Source organism: Cloeon dipterum, chromosome 4 (assembly GCF_949628265.1).
Source record: "Cloeon dipterum chromosome 4, ieCloDipt1.1, whole genome shotgun sequence".
Classification (NCBI taxonomy): Eukaryota; Metazoa; Arthropoda; class Insecta; order Ephemeroptera; family Baetidae; genus Cloeon; species Cloeon dipterum.
Window position 1 is genome coordinate 22,584,036 of NC_088789.1, and position 23,061 is coordinate 22,607,096.

Genomic DNA, 23,061 nt, shown 5'->3' on the forward strand with positions numbered 1-23,061 from the left:
TAAAGCTTTCTATTGAATTATTATCGTAGGGAGAGTTCAAAAACTCCGATCCTATGTTAACTCCGGAACAATGGAGCGAATGACTGATTTAAAATATCATTAATTGCCAAAACAGAACATTTTGACCTATGAAAAGATCCAGTTTAAAATTTGAAGCATACAAATTTAAAATTCTAAACTAAATATAAATTTACAATTTTCCCCGCGAAGGAAAAGGTGTTTAATGTCAACTTGTCGGCGAAAAACAAATAAATATTTTTAATAAATTCATTTTTGAGCAGAGCAAATTTTTTCGTTTGCGTCTGACGCATAGAAATTTTGCAATTCACTCTATTGCAGCCATTTTATATTTTCCCCGCATAGAAACTAGAGCTGCTGCGTCCTCCAAAAGCGGCTGTAATAAAGTGCTCTCACGCCGCTGCAGCTGTTCTCGTTTGCCCGGTGCGAAAAATCATATCCGCGAATTCGCGGCCGAATTTCATCAGCATACGCCGGTCCAAGTGCGTGCCAAACAATTGTGCAGGCGGCCGCTCTTAAAAATACACACACGCACAGAGTGAAAGAGAGACTCGCCGCTATATTTGCACGTTTGTCCGCGCCAGCTTGTGACGACAGCATCCAACACGTTGTTTGTTATGTGTCTACGCAACAGAATTGCGTCGGGGCTTATGAAAACAAAGTCGCGTCTGATATTTTTTTTTTTGTTATAAAATGTTTGGTTGAAGTAACTTTCAGATGTAAATTATTTTTAATATAAAAATAAATTTTTATTTTGGACAGGAAAATTGGTAAGAAATTTTATTGGCAGAAAAATCTACCTGAAAATTTAAAATTTGGAAAAAAAGATCATGTATAACTATAATTAAACGGTTCCAGAATTTTTTAAATAAGCTCTAAATTGCATGAATCGCGTTTGGTTGATAATCCCTTGTTGATTGGAAGCTCAGAAAAAATTATCTACTCTCTATAATTCACAGCCCTAGTAATTTAAATTATTTTGAGACTTAATTCTGAGTGAGCTCTCAATTTTATTGTTGTAAATTTATTTTTTTAATAAAAAATGGAGCTGTGTAAATTCCAACCTCTTTCAATCGGAATTGAGGCGGTTTATTCATTTGGCACAGCCCTCGATGGGGCATTTCTTTTTTATTATTGGACAACACGACATGGTCGGCGGCGTCGTCCTACATTGCCGGTGTGGCGGCCGCAATGTGGAAAGAAGCGGCGCGAGCGGCCGAAATCCGCGGCGCAGACCAAAATAGCTGCAATCACATAGCCGACGCAAACGTGTGCACACAAAAAGATGCTGCGCTGCTCTCGTCTCTCGTCTCGCGCACAAACACCTCTCGCGCGCGCACGTCACTCAAGTCTGCGCCGCGGCCACTGCAAATCCGGCGTTTAAAACTGATAACGAGCCCGTTTGTCCCGTATGCAAAATATACATATTGACTTCTGGAGGGGCAGCGCAGCCTCACCTGTCCGTCAAATCTCGTGCGTAATCCCCCTATTGTCAGTTTCGAGAGCAAAGGCACGCACCTTCCTCCGCTACTCGCACTCCATGCGTTTTGACAGCATATGTCGGCTTTTGTGGCGTGTTGTTATTGTTCAATTTTGGGGCTTGCAGCTCACTTTCCAGGTATCTAACCTATTTGTACTGTTGTTAGACGACAGCTTTTTCAAACTTAATCTCTTTAAAGGGAATATTTTCCTCAATGTCAACTTGAGAGGTCCATCAATGAGAGGGTCCACACGTCAAATTTGTTTGGCATCAATTTCTTATTGTGCTCGTGACGGATGGAGATCATTTTTTTATATATGAAATTAAATAACGGGAAAAATTTACTTCTTATAATATACGTAGAAATTATTACGTAGTATTTTCTCTAAGGATTTTTATTTAATAGCAAATTAATAAAGATTGTGACAGCTGTATTAAAATCATGCCTTAAAATTAATATGTTTGAAGGAAAAGACCAAAATATACTATTGTAAGAAAATGCGGATAAAAATCACCGATTTGCTTTGAAATCTTGATTTTCTTCTCAAGATTTTCATTTTGGAATATGAATAGCGGAAAAAAGGTTAGCTGGTCTAAAATCATATTAAAAGAGCCCTTTTTTATGTTTCTACAATCGTACCTATTATTTTTGCGTTGCAAATACAAAAGTTGCACACATTTCAACTAGCCTTTTGACGTTTAAAAATGATGAAGTGGCCTCATGGTGGCCGAAAAGTGTTTTTATTTAGTAAAACAAGTCTATATTTTGCAGTTTTGCAGGACTATTGCTGTTAACACCCCTAAAAACTAAATATAAATTAGTTTTATTTGTATTTCTTGAAGTTTTTTTCTTTAAATTATGCAATTGTAATTGAATTTGAATTTTGCGTTTTAGAAGCGGTGTTTCCCGAGCATCGATCTTCTCATTTTCAATTAAAATCTCAAATTAATAGGAAAAAAGGTCCATGCGGGTCGGAAGTACCCAGGTGACGGCGGTCGTAAACATTTCGTCGGCAGTAAGTGAGCCATCAAGGGCGAGATGAATAACGGAGGCGAAAAGTGCATGCTGCCCATAAAAAATGTGATGTGGCGCAGCGCGGTGCCGGCTGCCGTGCGTTTAGGCGCGGGGCGAAATTGTTTTCTTTGAAGGCCTCTCTATTTTCCCGCCGCGCACCAGAGAGCGGAGCGACGCATTCATTTTTCTTTCGGGCACTAATGGCGCGTTCAGCACGCGGCCGAGAGAGATATAAAAATGCGTGTGTATGTGTGTGTGTGTGTGTGTTTAAGCAAAAGGAGATTTACCACAGAAAAGCTCACAACAGCTGCGATCCAGCGCCGGGGGTTGCGCTCTCTAATTTGGGTTATTCTTGGCTCACACGCGCACAGCCTGCATCTCGTATGTGTGTGTGTGTGTGTGTTCGGTACTTTATATACACTATCATTACAATGCACGGATTATTTGTCTAGCGCAGGCGGCTAGCGCGCCCAGCGAGACTCAATCTCGCGAGCTCATCATCTCTCGATTTGGACCAGCCAGCACTAAATCTCCAATCGGCCCCCGGCGAATGCGCTGATTTTTATACTGGTGTCCCACGCACGTGACTGACGCTGAGCTGTTTTTGGCGGGTCTTTGTTGGCCACACAGATGATACTCCTCCGCAATTTTTCGGTACCAACATTTTGTATTGGGAATTTTGATGTATTTTTTACGAAAAAGAAGGGGATTTTTATTTGGTCTATTTGAGCTCCGTTTATACCTATTTTCGAGCAAATACATACAAATTTTCAAGGTTGGTCAATTCTTTGACGTTATTTAGGCTTTCAAAGTGGTAATCCCTGAAAATCCTCGTTGCCAATGCATAAACCAATCCCTGTAAGGATTAATTTCATTGATTAGTGCTCATTTCGGTGTTAAACAGGTGTGCATCAGTGCACAGAAAAAAGTACATCCACTTTCATTCCAAACTCACGATTTTTTTTTAGGAAATTCACACTCAACAGGTTGAATCAGTCCCATATACGTTAAATTGCTTTATTAGTGGATTTTATGGCAATTTCACAATTTACTCCACCCCTCCTATTTTAATAGCTTTGCAGAAACAGTTTTGGCAGTAACTCACTACTTATGGTAGATAAGACACTGCCATTTTTCTTACACCACAAAAGCAGCAAACAAAAATATTTTCAAAGCATTTTTCAATAACAGCTCATCTTCGAATAATAAACTCTAAACCCACAGCCTCTTTGAACGACCTATAGGAGCACATTTTATGTCTTACACGTTATCGTATTTCTCGATGCAATTACCAAGTTTCCGATCCTGGCAAGGCCCCTTTAACTGCATCCTGCGTGCCATCTATTTTGGGCCTTATATATAACACACGCCCCGCGTGTGCTGTCCCTAATTAGTTTTGCGAGCGGATTAAAATCCCCGTCGCCTGCTTCCACGCGTGCATACGTTATAATTTAAAAGCAGACAGGGGTGGCTGGCTGCACCGGCAAAAATTTGCATCCCCCGACACCGATTGTAAATGAGTGCGGGGTGCGAAAAATCGGGCCTCAAAACCCTTCGATTATCACAGAGAGCAACGAAATTGGATTAGCGTTTGGATAAACAGTTCATTCGAGACGGAATTCGGTGAATAGACCGGCGGCGGCGTGTCTACGTTTATGGGCCGGGCCAGACCAACTTGGTGAATTATTGCCGCCGCCGATATTTGCAGCTGTCGACCCCGAGCTTTTTCGTCACCGCCGCGCTCTCGTCGTCTGAAATGCACTTATTAGAGCTCCATACGCGAGCGGAGCACTTTGTCAGTTGGTGGGTGACTTCCAGAGCTAGGGGAAAATGCCACAATAGAAATCGTGGACAACTTAAAAAGCGGCCTTGATTGACGTTAACAATTGGACTGATTGCATTCGGTATAATTCATTTCCCTTCTTTGCATTGCGTGATTTAAATAGAGTCCATGCACGGCCAAAAAATTGCAAAGAAAGAAAGATCAATTTGTTCAAAGTAAAACGGGAATTTGATATTTGACAGTGCCAATCGACTTCTGAGGGTCAAATTAGGCAGGCCAGACGAATCAATTGGTCGGCAATTCAACACAAAATCGATGGAAACGTAAAAACCGTTATTTGGTGGTTTTCGGTCAAAAATGAGCAAAAGTGCCATAATAACGCCGGCGACCAATCAGGGAAGGGAATTTTGCTCTGATTCGCTTATTGGAGTAGCGATGGTAGTGCCACAGCGAGAGCCAGCGCAAGCAAAAAGGCAGGTAAGCCAACAGAAGATGTACCTCCTGCTTGACTCACATCGCTGGGGCTCTGCTATCTTGATCTTAAACCAGCGCTATGCCAAAGAGTCAATCAAAGAGAACAGAGTTCCCTTCTCTGATTGATCGTCTTCGTTCTTTTGGCAGATTTTGCTGGGTTCATTCAAACAAAAAATCGCTAAAATAACGTTTTTTACGTTTTAGCAAGTACTTTCGATTTGTCGCCCTTAGGATTTGGCTGCCCAATGTAATTCCAACCTCAGGAATCGATTGACACTGTCAAAAATTAAAATCAAGGGCTAAATCTATGATAGAAATGTATTTTTCGATATTCTAAAATTAATTATTAATTGATAATTAATCTTGAACGATTTGAATGCCATAAAAAATTCTTGAACTATCAATACAAAAAAAGCTGAAAATGAAAAGTTGTTTTCAAACAAAGAGAGAGGCCAGTAGATTGTGACGTCATCACTCCTCAGGAGACGGCAAAAAAGGTTGCGTAAATTTTTAGTGATTGTTGGGCAGCTTGTTTGAATTTCCTTCGTTTTGATGAAATTTAAACAAAACAATCAGCAAGGAACAGCAATCATAGTGACGGAAGGGGCGCATTCTGGATAGCTGATGATGACGTCACAATGTATCGGCCCCACTTGATGTTTTTCGTGGTAACCGATACCAAAAATTCCCATGGCACCTTAATTTTCAGATTTTTGGCCGAATACATCCAAATAATTTATTTTTGTCATCCAAATTAAAAAAAAATCCGGAAGAGAATCTGTTGTAGCAATATTTTGTGTGTGAAATTTGGTTTGAATTCGCTTTTAAAAAGGAAATCAGGATGCAAATGTGTGCTCTTAAGTCCATAAAAATCACATAAGCTTTTAAAATTTGCATAGGCCTGATTGGGAGACGGCCCTGGCGGGTCAGTCACTACTACACACCGCGCTGAGCATACACATACACACAGGCCCCCTCTGAAAATGAAACTGGAGGAACAGCGCGCGGCAGGAAAAATAGTGGAGCGAGTGTGCTACTGGGCCTGATTATATCTGGCTCGCTTTGCTTGCTCTCTATGTATATCGATCTTGATGGAATACACATACACACTGCACGTATACAATGTGTGTTTGTGTGTAGTCGGCCGGCCGGCTAGCCTACCTTGTGTTCTTTCGAAACACTCGCCCGCACACCGTAATCAATTGTTGCTGCTGCACTTTGTTCCCATCTCTTTGCGATCATCCCGCTCGAAGGACCGCAGTTTGCGAGAATGGCTTGCGTTCACGGGCCACTCGTCGCTGCGCTCTCGTCGTATTGTGCTAATCAAAAAGGGATTAGGACGTTTAATTAGGGAAAGAGTTGTGCCGGGGGAGCGAAAGCGATTCATACACGAATTTTTTGCTCTGCGCATTGTGTGCCGGGAAGAGCCGCCCGAATATCCGATGCTCCGCCGAGAGGGTGGAATTAATCACTTCGTGTGTGAGAGTGGGTCATTGTTGTGCGGTCGATTGTCTGTGTACCGGAAAAATCGTGTAATCACCATAGCAGCAGCTTTTCGTTCGTTCGCGTCCGAACCTATAAAAAATAATGCTCAATCCCGCATTGGTGATTACAAAAGCGAGTTAATTTCGGGGTTCGGCAATGCAGCGTGCGGGGAATTGGCGAAAATATTGCTGTGCATTTTGTTTCAGAAAAAAATTCAGATTCACATAAATGTTTTCAATAAATAATTACAGAAAATACGATTTCAGATTAATTGGTGTCAAATTCTATCTGTTTTCTCCTACTTTGACCAGTCACAAGGGAAACACATTTTTTGATAAATAAATTGCTTTGCGTCAGCGTCATTTCCTTATCAAACCTGTTTTTACATAAAAACTTATTCAAATATTTTACTATTTCATTTTTTTAATATAACAGACCATTATTTAAACTTAACTTTCTTAATACATTTTTAAGCTTTGATTGAGACTTTTCATGATGAAAAATAGAGTTACGATAATAATATTGAACGTCCAAACGTTCAAATTCAAGTGTTTCCGGAAAAATTTGGTAAAAATGTCTGATATTTTCTGGAAAAAATAAAATCCCATATGTTGGGATAAGCCGCCTGGCAATACTAAGCACTTGATTTTTTTTGCGATTGCCATGCATTGTTTTTAACAAGCTCCGAAAAAGGATTTTGGTGTTTTGGCTTTCGCTCCCGAATAAAAACCATGCTGCAATAATCGAAATTTGGCGGAGTATGTCATTTGGCTCGCGGCGAAAATTCATTTGCGCTTCACGTGCACGGCCTGGCGAATCATTATCATGGAAATATTTGCTCGATGGCACGGGAAATGCGGGCTCGACGGACGAGAGAGAACAAGCCATCGCAACCGCGCTGAGAGAGAAAGAGAGAGGGAGGATGTTGAAAAATATAGGATAATAACACACGGCCACGGCATCCTGCCCGCTGCTCTTCTCACCGCTCGCACGGAAAAGCGAATTTCAGCCACCGATGACACGCTTTGAAAATATTGAAAGAGGCCTACCTGGCTGGTCTCCCGGAGTAACGTTGCCTCGCGGTTTGGCGCCCAAAATGGCCAAATTGACGTTCGCTTTGCGGCCGTCGATGATGGGGTTTGGGTCTTTGCAGGCTCGTTCAGCAGCACTTCGGTCGCCCATAATTACCTGTGGACAGAATATGCATTTTTAATATTGATTTGGTGTGTCAGGAAGATGAATGGAGGGAAAATTATTTTTGAAATAATTTATGATATTAAATATGTTATTTTAAATTTGTGAGAAAATCCGCTTCAAAGAGTTGTTCATATTGCGTCGAAATTAAACCCGAAAACAAGATCATGTTTTTTTGACCTAAAAATAAAAAGTAAAAAACTGCACGTTCGAGCTGTTGACTTGGTTAGGTCATTAAATAAAATAATTCACTTGACTCTTTGCCTTTTAGTCAATGACGTTGACTTGGTAATTCAACCCATCTTAATTAAATCTGCTTGAGAAAATTGATTTTAAAATTTGCTAATGAGCAAATTAGATAAATCGGATAAATCTTATCATCACCGATTTCCCACTTCCATTTAGGAGGAAAAAATTTCAACACGTGTACAAGATAGAGCTCGAGCGCAACGTTGATTTGGCAGTAAATTTCCGAGTATCAAGTGTGTTAAAAGCGAGGCTCGACTGACTGATAAGAGCGGTTCCAGGCGAAAGGTCGCTCGCCGGAGTCAGCCGTGTTATCGGCGCGCTTTAGACGTCGCGCAAAAAGCGTCTCTTCTTCTTCTTCCTAACAATTTAAGCATGTATCGGGCGCCTTGAAACTCAAAAACCGCAAAACTATACCCAGCCATTATGTGTGTGAAAGTCTCGCACGCTCGCGTATGTATGCTAATTCAGAGCATATACGTGGGATTTGGTTATTGCTCAACGGGGCGTGCGTGCTTCGAATTATCGCGCCTTGTTGCCCGTTTAATTGGCTCTTCGAGAGCCACTTTAACTAATTAATTAGCCGTGTAACTGTGGTCTTAAGGGCTTCTTGTTAACGTCTCGTGTGGTTAAAAGTTCAAGAGTAGGATAATGATTTTGCACTTTTTAATTACCAGGAAAATACGCTAAAAATAAATTTACTTCCCACATTTTTACGGCTGAATCCTAGAAATTAAATTTTGATTCTCTTCTAAAAAATAATATTCACTTAATTTCCAAGGAATTTAAAAAAATTGTAAGCAGCATATCAAATTCTAGAGAATTTCATGTTCAAAAAAGCTGGTTTGAAATTAATTTTACACGAAAGAGCTTTTGATTTTCGTTCCAGAAAGTGTACACTATATATTTTCAAAAGTAGGGCATGTATTGGAATTCTCTCGTCATGCCCGATCGAATTTGAGGTCATTGATGTATGTCATTAAATGTCACGAAAATATTCGAAAGTGTTTTTCGTAATTTAAAAAAAACATAATATTTTAAAAATTGGAAAAGCCCCTCAAAAGTCTTCCCAAAATATCTTTAAACTACTGGGAAAATTTTAAAGTGGTCTCTTCAATTCCGTTTTCATGAAACTCAACATTTTAAATTTAATAACAGAAATTTCAGGTTTTTTTATTCAAATACATATTTTAATCGCTAAATTATGGGCTCTAACCGTCAGAATTGCTAAATGTGCACACAATTAGAATCATTTTGACCTCGTCTAATAAGCTGGAGGTTTGGAATTTCGTTCATTCTGCTCGAATTGAGCAAAAATGTGTAAGCAAATTAGAAAAAAGTGCAAAACGGTTAATTTAAAGACAAGTATACTTTTTTAATTTGGAATCGGCGTGTTTAGAGCAAGAATATATATATTTTTTTTAATTTGCAACAATTTTCACCCGGCTCGGCTGGTGCAGCTTTGAATACGCATCCACGCTTATTATGAAAGCATGTGTATTCCCCCGGAGCAGCGCCTTTCGGAAATGATGGGCATTGCGGGGGAAGCGCGATTTCGGGTACTCGCGTGCAAAAGTACTGTACGTGTGTTTGTCACCCTGCAGTGAAACACAGCCGACTCAGGTTACAATTCACGTCCTCATCAAACCACACTCGCGCACACACACACACGGCACAATCCTCCAGCGCGCGCGTGTAGACACAAAAACAGCCCCTGGCAGGAACAAAAGCAGCAGCCCACATTACTCCCAGCGAGCGAGAGCAGAGTAGAGCTCGCTCGGCTTTTGTAATGATAATGATGACGTAATATTCCGTGACAAAGGGACGAAAATCAATTGAAAATTAAAAATTTAAAAGCGTGTGCGCCCCGAGCGCAATAGCAGGGCTCGCTCGGCGGCGCGCTATCAAACTGTACACACACTGTATAGAAGCAGCGGCGCAATGTTCGCGGGCGTGCATATTGCATGTACGTGGAAGAGAGTGTGTTTGAGGAGGAGGTCAAACAAATGAGAGAGAGAAAGAGCCTCTTACTTGGTTAGCTGCTGCCTGTTTGCTTAATGATAAAGGGCGAATGAAAAAAATCCAGCCCAGCACTCCTTTAATATATAAGCCGCGCGCGCGAGAACAAGTCCGACTTGAAAAGCCCAACAGTCTCGAGCACACTTTCAAAAACCACTTTGGAAATGTGTTCGACAAAACCTGCCCGGCTTTTCACTCCCTTGGTCACAGCATATTTCCTTTTGTTCCTTTTTTTCCAATGATCAGAAGTGATCACTTGAGACCCTAACCACCCAGAATGAAACTTTCAGTTATTCAATCAATTTTAGAACTTAGAAATTACGAAATTGATTCAGTTTGCGCGGAATTGACAAAGGATGAGCGGCTATAGGAGGGAAATTTGAAGCAGGAAAATTCAATTTACGTATAACCTTTAAATTCATGCTGTTCATTTTGAATCAATAGAGGGTGGTTGTGAAAGTTTTCATTTCTTGAGCAGTAAAAAAGAATAACGTTCGACGAAAACTTTCAACCACTCACGCTCCCTGCGATGTAACTTTCCCTAACAAAATTTCACCTAACAAAATTTCCATCCGTCATTTGAAGCAATCTCGAAGTGCCAACATTTTCTTCTTATAATAAAATCTAAAAGAAAATTCCGTGCATCTTTCTGATAGCCAACTTATTTATTTAGGCCTTCAGCCCCTGAATAAAACGACTGATGCCATTCAATCGTGACAATTGATCAAACTGTGGCAATACTTTCCATTTTAAGTTTTCAAAAACAATTAATTCAATTACTAAAAATGAAGTCTGTTGTAATATTCTTCGAAATATTTTCCTAATACAAAAAAAGTTAAGGGAATTTTACCAGTAGGCTTTTTCTCTCATTAAAAATTCGGAGAATGGCTCAGACGAAAATTCATAACCTCACAATCAGTAAAAAATCTGACCACTGATGAATTCTCAAATATGCTAAACTGGCGGGAATTTCCCTAGGAATTTGAATTTTATGTCAGGTCAGTTTAGGATAATGCAAAAATTATGCTAATTTTTAAAATTTACAGTTAGCTGAACTGATTTAACTTTGAAAATTTGCTATTTTCTTTTTGGTTTCAGAATTTACATTTTAGTTACATCCAAAATTCTGTTGCAAAGAAAACCTTCTAGACAATAGAAAGAGATAAATTTCCACTCCATTTCTTGCAGCTTGGAAGCGCACGTAAGCATTGTTGCGGGAAGACTGTGCGTTCGCAGAAGCCTTCAAATTCCGATCGTGCAGCTGCTGTCGTTTTGTATAAGACGGCAATAAAAGTGCATCCGTGCAATTTCATATTTCACGCGCCGGACGTATACGGACGTATACGGGGCTGCTGTCAATGCACCATCGGTGCAGCGCCTTTTCACGGTATTGTGTAAAATAACTGTTTGATTTAGGAATTCCATTTCGATGGCGAGTTGTGTCCCTTTTTTACATCTAACGTGATAAATTTAATCCTACGAGCGCGAAATTTTTATTTTTCTCTCGTTAGAACAGTAAAAAAACCCTCGACTGCAGCAAGAGCAATTCAAGGGTTGAAATTAGAAAAAAAATTCGATCTCGTTCCCGAATCATTTTTTTTTCATGTCTGTCGCGGCGGGAGCGAGTCTCAGGAGGAAAGGGATAAATAGTTCCCCATGGCTGCGTATCTCAGCGGCGGCGGCAGCTCGTTGAAAGCTGGCTGGAAGAATTTTATTAGACGGCGAGAGTGCATGTGCAGTTGCAGTTGCGTGCCCAAAATCGTGTGAGCAAAGCACGAGGGGCGATCCAGCTGCGAAAATAGGTAGGGGGAGCAGATAAAATGGGGTAGTAAGATTACGTCATCCCGTCTGGGCCAAGTCTGCCGCGCGCATTTGGTTTTTTTGTGCCGGCCGGCCGCCCCTGCCGACGACGCAGCCAGACGCGCCCGCCGTGCGGCTGCAACAATGCACTTTTATCAGTCTGCTCTCGCACCCTGGCTGGCATCGTTAATGCAGCCGATTCCGATCGGCCAATCAGCCCGTCGCGCGTCTGCCGCGCAGTAATTCTTCCGTCTGCCTGCCCTTTCGTCTGCGCCGGGCCAATAACACATATACACACATAATACGACATTTTCTCCATTCGACACGCAGTTGGGAGAGTTTGCTGCATTAATTCAGTCTTCTGGGGGCTGGCAAATTGGTTCGTCTGTCTAAACTCTGTGTGGCCGGTGCGAGTTATGCGTTTGACTGATGGTGTTATCGCACTGTCAATTTGCCCCGATATGAGTGGAATCCAACACGACAGGTCCAGCTCATGACAGCAAATCTCTGTACATGATGCCAAGATTGACATCTAAAATTCAGTATTCACGGGGAGAAAAGATGGAAATTAGCTCCTATATACAATTTAACTTAATTCTTGGGTTAATCTTAAATAAAACCGTTTCTAGACAAAAAAAATCTCTACCACCGTTTCTACCGCGATTGGCTGAGCGAAATTTTTATCTTCAGCACCCCAAATGAAATCTTTTTTTCGCGAAGATTGAAAAGTTGCAAGATTTTATCTGAAGTACCTATAAATTTTAAAAGCCATCTGTTGACAGCTAAAACCACCTTGGTAAATTGGCCGCAAAATCGATGCTCCAATTTTATATTATTTAACAGCAATTTACAAACATTTTCTGGATTTTTCTATCATGAAATGGAACTCGAGAAATCTCCAGATTTCTTTTTTTTTTAATTTTGAACTCAATTTGTAAATAATGCGACGAATTTTTTCCCATTTTTATCAAGCCACTTGTTATCATCTGCTGCACTTTGCATAATTTTGTTTTGAATAAATTTAAAATTTGATGAAGATATATGGTCTGCTCCACGCATGCTTTAATTTTAGAATTTCTGCATTTGGCGACACTCATAAGCAGAGAAGTCCCGCCCTCGCCAGATAGAGACCACTTTAAGTTAGTTTTGCATTTTAAGGGTGCTGGCGTTTCGTCGCCACGACACCTTTGCTAATTTACAACTTTTTAACGGTGCGTCGTAAAAAGCAAAGCGAATGTAGCGGCACTCGGAATGCTGTGAATTCGCACGGTGCGCATGGAATCTTCATCATCAGCCGCCGTAGTTTCACTCTCGGCCCGGCCAAAAAGCGAGAGTTTTATCAGAAAACTTGCTCCGGCCGCGGCGCAGTTCGCTAAACAAATAAAAGCGCGGCGAAACTTTTCAAATAATGTACGTACACTTGGTTCAAAAGAGGGCAGAGTACATGTTTGCGGCACACTTCTACCAGAACGACTTGAATGCTCATTGTCTGCTCCACTCGCGCAATTAATCGGCCGTGCATTTCTTTGTAGCCGTGGTGTAATTAATTATTGCTCAACTTTGTACGATCAAAGCGAATCTACTGTGTGTGCTTAAGGGAAACGCCGCCTTGGCTTAACCAACTTTTGCTCAGTGCAAATAGAACTTGCTAATTTGGAGCAAAATGCCCCTAGCGCCAGAAACATGAAATGAGATTGCAATCCAACTTTAGCAATTAACGACACGGTAGTTAGAACCAAACGTTCTGTCACACATTTCTTGCTATTCTTGATCAAAATACGTATTAAAAGTAAATATTTTGTCAGGGATTTTGAATCGAGAACGATTCTTAGATATACCTAGTGGAAAGCAAAACGCAACCCAGCTTGCAATGAGCAGAGGAAATAATTAAACTAGATATATACGTATATATTTGATACTGGCCAGACGCCTCTGAGCTATAATAGCTATAAACTTGGATTCAGTGGGCATACAAAGAAAGAAGTACAGCTGGGTCGGCGGCATAAATTATATGCGAGCGGCAGTCTGGGGAAGAATAGAGCGGCGTTGGGGCCGACAGCATTGTTGTAAGTGGCAATCATCGATGCATCCAGCCAGTGAGCTAGCCGAGATAGAGAGTGAGGAGAGAGCCTTCACCTAAAACTGGCACCCCTGTTGAATTTTTGCCCCCTAGGAACTGGCGGTCTGTGCATCAAGATCGCTCCCTAACGCTTCGCAGGGGGGAATTTCGTGTTCGTCTCGCTCGCTGGCATCGTATTATCGTCCGCCGCCCGCCCGCCTGGCGAAGCTGCTCCAGCGGCAGATTGGGTCTGCAGCCGCCAAATAATATACGACTCTCATCGCCACCTTCTTCTCAAGAGATTCCAGAGGCCTGCCTCAACATATTTTGGGAGGAAAAATCATGACCATATATAAAACGAAAATTCGTTTGCTTGTGAGAATCATATTGATCGCCAAACAATCTGATGCTAAAAGAGAAATGATACCAAAAAAATCCATCTTGCTCTGTATTTGAGGGTTGAATTAACATTAAAATTTGTTCTTGGGAGCACTGGAAATTTACGATAAAAATGGCTGCAAAGTAAAGGTCTCAGCGCGAGATTTAAGAGGTGGCTGGCGGAACCGGCTTAGCCGAATTTTCCTTCCGACGGCTGGCCATTTTCACCGGCGGCTGGCGCGACTGGCAATATTTTGAATTTGAGGTTTGATAGTGCTTAGCGGCCAAATAGTCCAAAAGACATTTTTTCTCCTTCACTTTTTGATTTTTGATCCTTTTTTACCAGCGGCTGGCATGGCTGGCGCAGCTTAGCCAGATTCACGGCGGCTGGCAACTGCTCACGTGACCCAAAATTTGCCGACTGGTGCAGCGCGGCTGGCTGAGACCTCTACTGCAAAGTTTGCAAGCTTCTTAAATAATGGCGAGGACTGCCAAGCAAAAATATGTTCAATTTTGGACAAAAATTGGCAAAATTTGAATTTTGATGATAGCAATGTTCTCTTCTAATGAATGCACAAGGTATAGGACAAATTGTTTAATTTTTACTATTTGATCAACTGCTTAAAGTAGCCAAAAATTCTAACAAATTAAAAAGAAATCATCCAAATTGGTCTTTTAGAAATTATTTATTTTAACAACTTCAAGAGTAGTTTTATCACCGAATAAGAGCATTTATAAGGGTATTACCCTCCAAAAAAAAAAAGATTCTCTGGGTTCTCCATAAGAGAAAACCAATATTGCAATGCGGGCACGTCTTTCTTCAGCGCATCCTTTAACAGTAGAGGTAGAGAGATTGGCCGTGCCGCGAGAGAGTTGTATATTCAATTACCAGCAGCCGAGAGCATGTAATGCACACGTGTAATCACAGAGAGGAGCAAAATGATGCGACGTGTTCAAAATATAATCCGTGGCGTGCTCGTGTGAATTAAATTGGAACACGCTGGCTCTACCTGTCTGAAGCAGATGTTTCCCTGCGCGCTCTGTGTCCGCATCATGTGTCTCTTTCTCATTATAAGTATAAACCAACCAACCAGCCAACCAACGAACCAACCAGCACTCAGTGAATGTGCTCTCTGCTCGGAGACGCGATAATTGCATTTTTTGCCCCCTCTCTGCTCTCATTCATCTGCTTAATTATTTTGTGTTCTAATGAACGTCTGCCGAGCCCGCTCTTTCGCACACTATTCTCGGCACAAAAGCCTCTATCGCATCAAGCACATGGCCGTGCGACGCAAATATATCTAGGGTTATGGAACCTCTGCTTTTCCGATTGATCGGCGCTATATTGAAATGCAGAAAGTCGGCGCTTAATTAACGCTGGTGACGCTTCGCTTTCGAGATGAAAGCGAAATCGCTTTTTAACGAGCCTTCTTTTGACGATGCTCTGAGACATTCGTAAGTCATCCGAAATGGAGATCGGTATGGCATCAGCATGATTCGATGATCCTTTGACACACATTCGCGTATACCAATTTATGTAAACTGCAGCATCCATATACACGCGTCAGCAAATTTGCAACTCCAACCGAGAGACGACGATAAGATTGAAATAATATTGTTTCTGATTCGCGAACACAATTCGACCGCAGAATTTTTATCTGCAACAGCACACGTTTCCTGTTTTCCGTTCGCACTTTCAATTTTGGTGGAGGGAAATAAAAAGTGTTGAAGCAGAGGAAGCTGAAATCCCCCTCGAGACTGTTATGGTGTTTCAGATTAAATTTGCATGTTTAATCTTAATTTCCGAGCGCGCATTTAGTCAAAAGGGGAAGCTGTGCATGGAAATAAGGATATTATGACGAGAGCAGTTTCATTTGGCTTCCTGAAGAAAATTTTAAAAAAGAGGTAAAAAAAGGTAGATATGACCGTCAGGGTGCTTGGACTCTGTCACCTTTAAAACAATTTGTTGAGTTAATCTGTCGTCCAGTGGATGTTTTGGTGGGTATTTTCAGAGCCAGGTTTGCTGTTGAGGCAAAAAAAATGCGCTAGATCAATTTGCAAATTTTAGTTTTTTCTCAAATCTTTAAATTTATTTTAAAACTGGAATTGTAATTATTGGAAGATTTTTTTGTTTAAAAGGCGTTGATACTGTAAAATCAACGAAAATCCTTGTTGCCAATGCTGAAACTAATCCTAAGGATTTAGTTAAAGCCGATATTGGCCTTGGTATAGCATTGAAAATGTTTGGGAAAAGTGGATGGGTGCAAAATGGTGAGGACTGTGTCCCTACTTGAAATCCTATTTCATTTCGTAACGCGGAGATTCCCCAAAAAGGTGGCATACGCACCATAGGATAGATTTATGTGAGAGGAATCAAAATCTGCCATGAAAATATGGTCGAGCGCTTTTAAATTTGAATTTTATTTCTTGCAAGGCCATCTTTTGATTATTAATCAACTGCTCATTGTATAGCCAACAACTCTAAAAAATTGCAATTATTGCCCTGTATCAATGTTGCGGATCGAATTGAAATTTTAGCTTCATTTTCCGTAATTCAACCATGAAAAAAAAAACATTCCACACGGTCCTGATTTCACAATACTAATTTCAAGAAAAAGACAGTTTGAAATTCGAAATACCGAGTTAAATAAGCTGGAAGTAATGTTCAACAGCGATGCAAGGGCAGGACATCTCCGCGGGTCACGCTCCCGCGTCGTAAAATTCAAATTGCTGATGGGAGAAGGGCATGCGTTTTTTTATTACAAATGCATTGCAGACGCGCATATCAGTCTTGCCGAGTGGAAAGAAAATAATATCGACGGAGTGCGTCAAATTCATTTCCAGAGATAGACCCCGCACGCAGGGCAAATATGTGCTGTGGTGCCTGCCTGCCTGCCTGCCTATGTACCGTAAAGTACATAGGCATGGACAATTTCGTTATCGCGCGAGATAGGCGCGTTATCTTGTGCCGGCCGCGCGGGTTCACCCTTTCCTTTTTATTAGCGAGCGCTGCGAGCATCAGGAATGCAAACTGTATATGCTCGCAGCTTCGAGTTCTGAAACCCTCAGCAGAGGCATAGGCCAGGCTGGCTCTAAATAATTCAATTCGGCGTGTGTTTGCGTTATTATCTCGCCACTCGCGATAATCAATACACGTAAAAGTATAAACTAGTGTCGTGTCCAGCGCCGTGCAGTCAGGGGCGGACCGGCCCACTTATCACCGTGGGAATACGCGCTGCGTAACTTTCGCGAGAGGCGAGAGAGCGCAGGTGAGACGTTTAATTGATTATTTCGGCCGTTGACTGGCTCGGCCGTGGGCAGGATGTAAAATTTCAGACTTGCGAGGTTTCGTGTCACCTGCGTGGCACCGAGTGCACGTGGTCTGCCTCTTATATGCCTTCGATCGCCGTTTCCGAGCATGCAACCTTGAGCATTTTTCTCTCAGCTCGCCGCAATTAGCGCAGCAGGTCCTGGACTCCAGCTGGACGAGTTCAGCAACTTATCGGCCATTTACCCAGCTGCTCCAATAGAGTGAATGCAGCAGTCAAGTTTTCTGGGCCTAATTATCAATTTAATTGATTGATAATTGTGTTCTAATTAACCCCAAAGAGAAGGAGTTTTGATAAAATTGCGGGAAAAGGTGAATAAAATTGATTATTAAAAACCACAAATTATTTTTTTGTGAAGTTCAAAGTGTATTGTAAACCAAAGTGTAGTTGGAATTTTTTGAATCGGCCAACGCGTTAGCAAACAAGGGCTGGACAAAGAATAAGCGGCCATAATCCCTTCTCAGGGTGGTATTCTATAGAAAACGATGTGTTGATTTTTTTAAAATGATTATTGGGCTGCTTGCCGGATTATCCATCGTTGTACATGCTCTTCAAACCGAACAATAGGAAAGGAATAACAATCAGGGCAACTGAGGCCGCTTGTATTGTACACCTGACGACGTCTCAATTTACTAGCCACTACCTGGACTTGACAGAGGTGACAAAAATTCCAACACAATGAACACAATGAATTGAATTTTTTCGACAACAAATTCCGTTTTAAATCAGTTCCCTTTTGAAATTGCTCCTTCGACTTGGCCGGCTGATATAAAGCATTTCAGAAGCAGAGCAAACATGAAAATTTTGTACAAACAAAAATGATTATTTACAGAGGCCGTTCTAATCTGCGGTTTGCTGGAATACCGAACGAGTGGCGGGCAGGAAAACTGATAAGCGCACTCTCGCAGGAGGAGGAAAGCATAGCGAGCTGGCTGGCTGGCTGGGGCAGCGGCAAAAGGGTTCACCGCAGCGCAGAATATATGAACTGCATTAATAAAAGCTGCTTTTACAGCCCGACGCAACATGCCAATCGGAAAACTTTTTACGCGCACTGAAAATTTCATTGCCTAATTCCGCGCAATTACGTGCATGTCGCGGCGGCCGGGGGGCTGAGTCATGCTGCGGCGGGGGATGCACGCCGGGGGATGAAAAGCAAGGGCGCTGGCTGACGAGCAACAGCAGCTTTCAAGTAGCTCTTTCTCTCTTGCTGGGATGACTCACGGTAGCAATTTACACAAGAAATTTTTACACTCGCGCGCTCTGTACTGCACTTGAACCCCTTTTCTGCGAGTGCGACGCGCAGGCAAGCAAATATTTTCTCGGGGTTAATTCCCGACCTCCCTAGCCGCCAGCCAGCCGCACCGGCAAAACCAGCAGCTGTGTGAAATTGTAATCTTCGCATGTTTGCAGTTTTTCAGCAGCGTTGCCAGCCCAGACAGTGAGAGTTGACGAGTGAGCTGCCAGAATTCAAGCTCGGGATTCCACTTCAAAAGGAAAGTTAAAATTCAAGGTGGTATTTTGAAGAAAGAAAATCAACAAAATGTCTCGACTCTAAAATAAAACCAGGGAGACTGAGTAACAGGATTTCAGAGGATTTCTCCTCTTGGTGCTAACTCGATACTGACTGCATCATTGAATTTATAGTTTTGCTGGTGAAATTCTGCTTGTGAGAATGGCATGCTGTCTCCATTTTGAAAATTAGTATTAATTTCACTAGAAGGTAAATCTACTGCTATTATTCGCACCCCGTTTGAAAGATCAAGACAAGAGAAATCAAATAATTGACTAACTGATTAATTTTACGAGAAATTCGGCATTAAATAAATAAATTCAATGGACCACTTGTCACAGCTAACAATTTAAAATGTTTTTTGTTGTTGCCTTGTAAAGATCCAATTTAAAACTAAAATTCCAGGCATGAGCTGTCTTCCACGGAAAAAATATTTTTCAAAGGATTCCTAAATGGCAATTTCCCTACAAAACACTAATTGTTATGAAATGGCAAAACAATTCCGCTCTCTTATTCGTCAACATGAAAAATTGAGCAGTGTCGGCGTCCATTATTATTATTTGAAAGTGCGGCCTTGGTTGGCCAGTTGGCCACACGTTAATTTCGATAAAGCGTCACCGGCGCAAAATACGCACCCGTGTGTTTCTGTGCTTGGATGGCGTGGCAAATTGGAAAAGCAATAAAGATAAAAAGGTGATTCTCACGGCCAGCGGCACCGGTGCAATTTCGTTTCAATTTAGGAAAAAGTGTGCGGTGTCCAATGCTGGATGCGGTGGTGGTGCGCCCGCTGACCTTTCAGCTCCGAACAAAAGGCGCAACAGTTAGTCGATTTTTCCGTCGCCGCCGCGCGCATACATCACCATATTTTATGAAAAATAAGAGCCAGCGTCCCGATGCCTATCGCGCTGCTCTGCTCGGCCAGCCGGGGTGACAAATAACAAACATGAGCCCATTCTCTCCAGCTGAATACACAACTACTAACCCCTTTATCTGGGCTTGTTATCAAATTTATGCCTCCGGATCGGACTGGAGCCGATGAAAATGGATGCCCAGCTGTGAGGGGCAGAGATTCTTAAAAAGTTATCTGCTAGCCTCACGAGCCACAGGCATAAAATTTGAATTATGTTTAAATTTTCCCATTTCTTGAGGAGAACGTTTTCTATGCGGTGAATTTCTGGGCTCTTTTACTGAAAAAGTATGGAGCTTAAAATTTCCGAGATTATCGGCTTCTGATTGAAAACATAAATTATGATTTATTTCCCCAAAAGGGAAATTTAATTCAAATTCGCACACGACGAGAGGAATATAAATCAAGTGAAAAAATAATTGACAGGCCGTTTAATTTTCGAAAAATTTAGCCAATATCTGAAAATTAACTCCTGGAGTTGTCCTGGTTTGAGTTTTGCACATTTTAAAGATGAATTGTAGCTTAATTCCACAAACAATTAATTCAATGGACCACTTCCTAGAGCCAGCAATGCAAAATATTTCTCATTTTTGACTTGTCAAGATCCTGTTGAGGTCGCGGAAATCTAGCCGATCCCTCTCTGTCACAATTTACATATTTGGTCGAATTCAACTTCAGACATAATAAAATATGCTCATTCTGACCTTTGAAAGTTGACCAATCCCGGCAGAGAGATACCAGCCGAATTTCCACGGCGTCAGCGATTTAATTCGTCAGAGGAGGCCCTATCTTAAGGAAAGCTGCGAGCACAGGTCGGTTTTCGAGTGAAAAAAGAGCAGATGCCTGGCCGGTTCAGTGGCTTGGGTTGCGTGTGTGTGCAACAGCTCTTTCGAGAATTGGCCTGCGCGCGGATGCCGCAAGGGAAGGCAGGTCGGATAATTGGCCGAGTGTATTTTGCATATGAAGCGCAGTTTGCTTAACAAAGTGGCACCGGCAGCGGCTAGCGGGAGATTTGCACCGGCCGACGACACGATGACCGACGACGCAGCCGGGAATCTGGTCTCGAGCTCTTCTCGACCGGACAAAAGCGGCCGCGGTGAATAATGAGCCGAGTTCTCTCATCAAGCAACCGGCCACAGGGCTCATTTGAATATTAAAAGACCGACTTTTTCCTCCACACCGAGCCTGCATTTACTTGACCTTTCCGGCCAAGATACGCGACGGACGTATGTCGTGTGAGAATATCGCGCCATTGTCATACCCACATTTCCGATCAGGTGCGCATTGTCTCCCTTTGATTTAAATTTCAAATCCACCTTTTCACTTTTGATCGTCCTCTTTTTCTAATTTCAAAATATATGTTTGTTTGTTTGTTGCTGCGTGCTCGGTCGGAGGCGCACACGCACGAAGCGAAATGCGTAACGTTCGCGCACAGCCTATCGGATTTCCTCATCTCAAGCGAGCGAGCGAGAGAGGTGCATTAGTTGCCGGATAAACACACGCGCGGCTAAACTGACCAGTAGCTCTGCGCGGCGCGAGTCAGGTGTTCTGCAAGAATAAGTTTCCATTCATTCCTCGCCTCGGCACACACGTGCAAACAAACTTCTCCGTTTTCTTTTGTGTAAACTGTCGAATTGAAAACAATTTCTAGCGGGAGACAAGTGGTTTAAAATTTTTATTTTGCCATCATCCACGCAGGGAATCATTTTGTGAATAAAAGGATGGCATTTTTTTTCACAACAAAAAATATAGCTTTCAAACTGCTGGAACTGTTTACGTGCGTCAGCCAGCTTTTGACGGACGCTCCATGACTGTTGTTATTATGACGCTGACCCAAATGGGATGTTCTGGATGTAAAATCACACGCGGCAAACAGAATCCCGCTGTTATATTTGATATGACGAGCGAAAAACTTGGCTCATTTATGGAAAAACAGAAAATTCACACCAGATGTGAGTCAAAACCGGGAAATATGGGTACAAATTTTGAAATGGGCGACCACTCGAGCTTGTTTTCAAGTTGAGAAAAAATGAAATCAGGCTTCATCCTCGTTCTCGGTTCTCGGCGTTGAAACTGGTCGACAATTAAAACGAAGAATTTGAAAACAACGAGGATGAAACCTGGTTTCATTTTTTCTCAACATCCTGATTTTCATCAGCTTGATTTATGTTTTGAAAATCCTTGTTTAATTAAAAATTAAGGTACTGGATTTTCCTCGTCAAGCCTGATCGAATGAACACTAAATTTGAGGTCGTTGGTCAAGATTAAATGTCATTTATGGTCATTTTCTCTCAACTTTACAAACAAAAACCATTTTATTTTAATCGAAGAATCTCATAAAAAGTATTTCTAAGGTAATGTTGTGTATGAACGCAACAAATTTAAAAATAAATTGACACTAAAAAACTTGAATTTTTATAATATTGCAAAAACTGTTTGCGTTTGCATCATCCTATGTTTCAAGTTTTGATCTGATTAGTTTCGAGTTACAAGTGCTTCGGAAATAGAATCCAAATAAAGGGTCTCGACACGAACAGTCTGCTGAATAGGAATACTACAGAGTAAAATCAATTGCATATAAGTATTTTTCCATTGCCATAAATGAGTCACTCGCGCATCGAGTACGAATTTCCCCGTGACTGTATATCACGAAGTGGCTTATTTTTTTGCAATTCAATTAAATTTACTCAAAAAGCCACATTTTCATTAATAATTGCAGAGCAGAACGGAGCAAAAGGACGAGGCTTCGTGCGCTCTGCTGGGACGCGAGTGCGATATTTCATTTATCAGCAGATAAGCCTGAAATTGTACATACACCGGTGGCAGCAGCGGCAATGTGTGCATGCACTCTATTAAAGTGTATTATGTGGCCGATACATGCATGCGTGTGCATGTAGAATGCGAATTGTGCCGACGACGCCTGACCAAGTGCGCGGTTTTTTCATATTTTCTCTCGTGTGCTCAGCCACTTTCGGACTTTCCCCTTTGCTGAATTTGATAACAACGCAAACAGGCGGATGCAAAACAATATGGCAGCTCGAGGAAAAGGTTGAAATATTAGAAATTCATTTACATTTTGCGGTTTTAGTCCAAGACGCTGGCGTATAATTTTTGCAATTCCTGCCATTCCAAACACGTTTTGTTAAATAACATGCATATTTCGCTGGGGCGAACAGGAATTTTTAATCGTTGGAAGTAGGATAGCTTTCTAACAATTTTTTCAAGACTGTCAGGGGAACTACCCTGACGTCATGCAGTTAAAAAAATGGGATTAAAAAAGAAACACTCGTGCTTTGTAAGGATGATGAAATAAAATTCAACTGAAAAAAATGTAGAAACGAAATTGGAGGAAATTTTAAAGTTT

General features: G+C 41.7%; 1 protein-coding gene across 1 annotated transcript in view; it reads right to left on the reverse strand.

Moving 5' to 3' along the window:
- Window positions 1–23,061, reverse strand: part of LOC135944793 (RNA-binding protein 24-like) — a 49,449-nt gene that overhangs the window by 25,141 nt on the left and 1,247 nt on the right. The window contains exon 2 of the mRNA XM_065491994.1: window positions 7,305–7,443. Coding sequence (XP_065348066.1) covers window positions 7,305–7,443 — 139 coding nt within the window. The remainder of the gene's footprint in view (window positions 1–7,304; window positions 7,444–23,061) is intronic.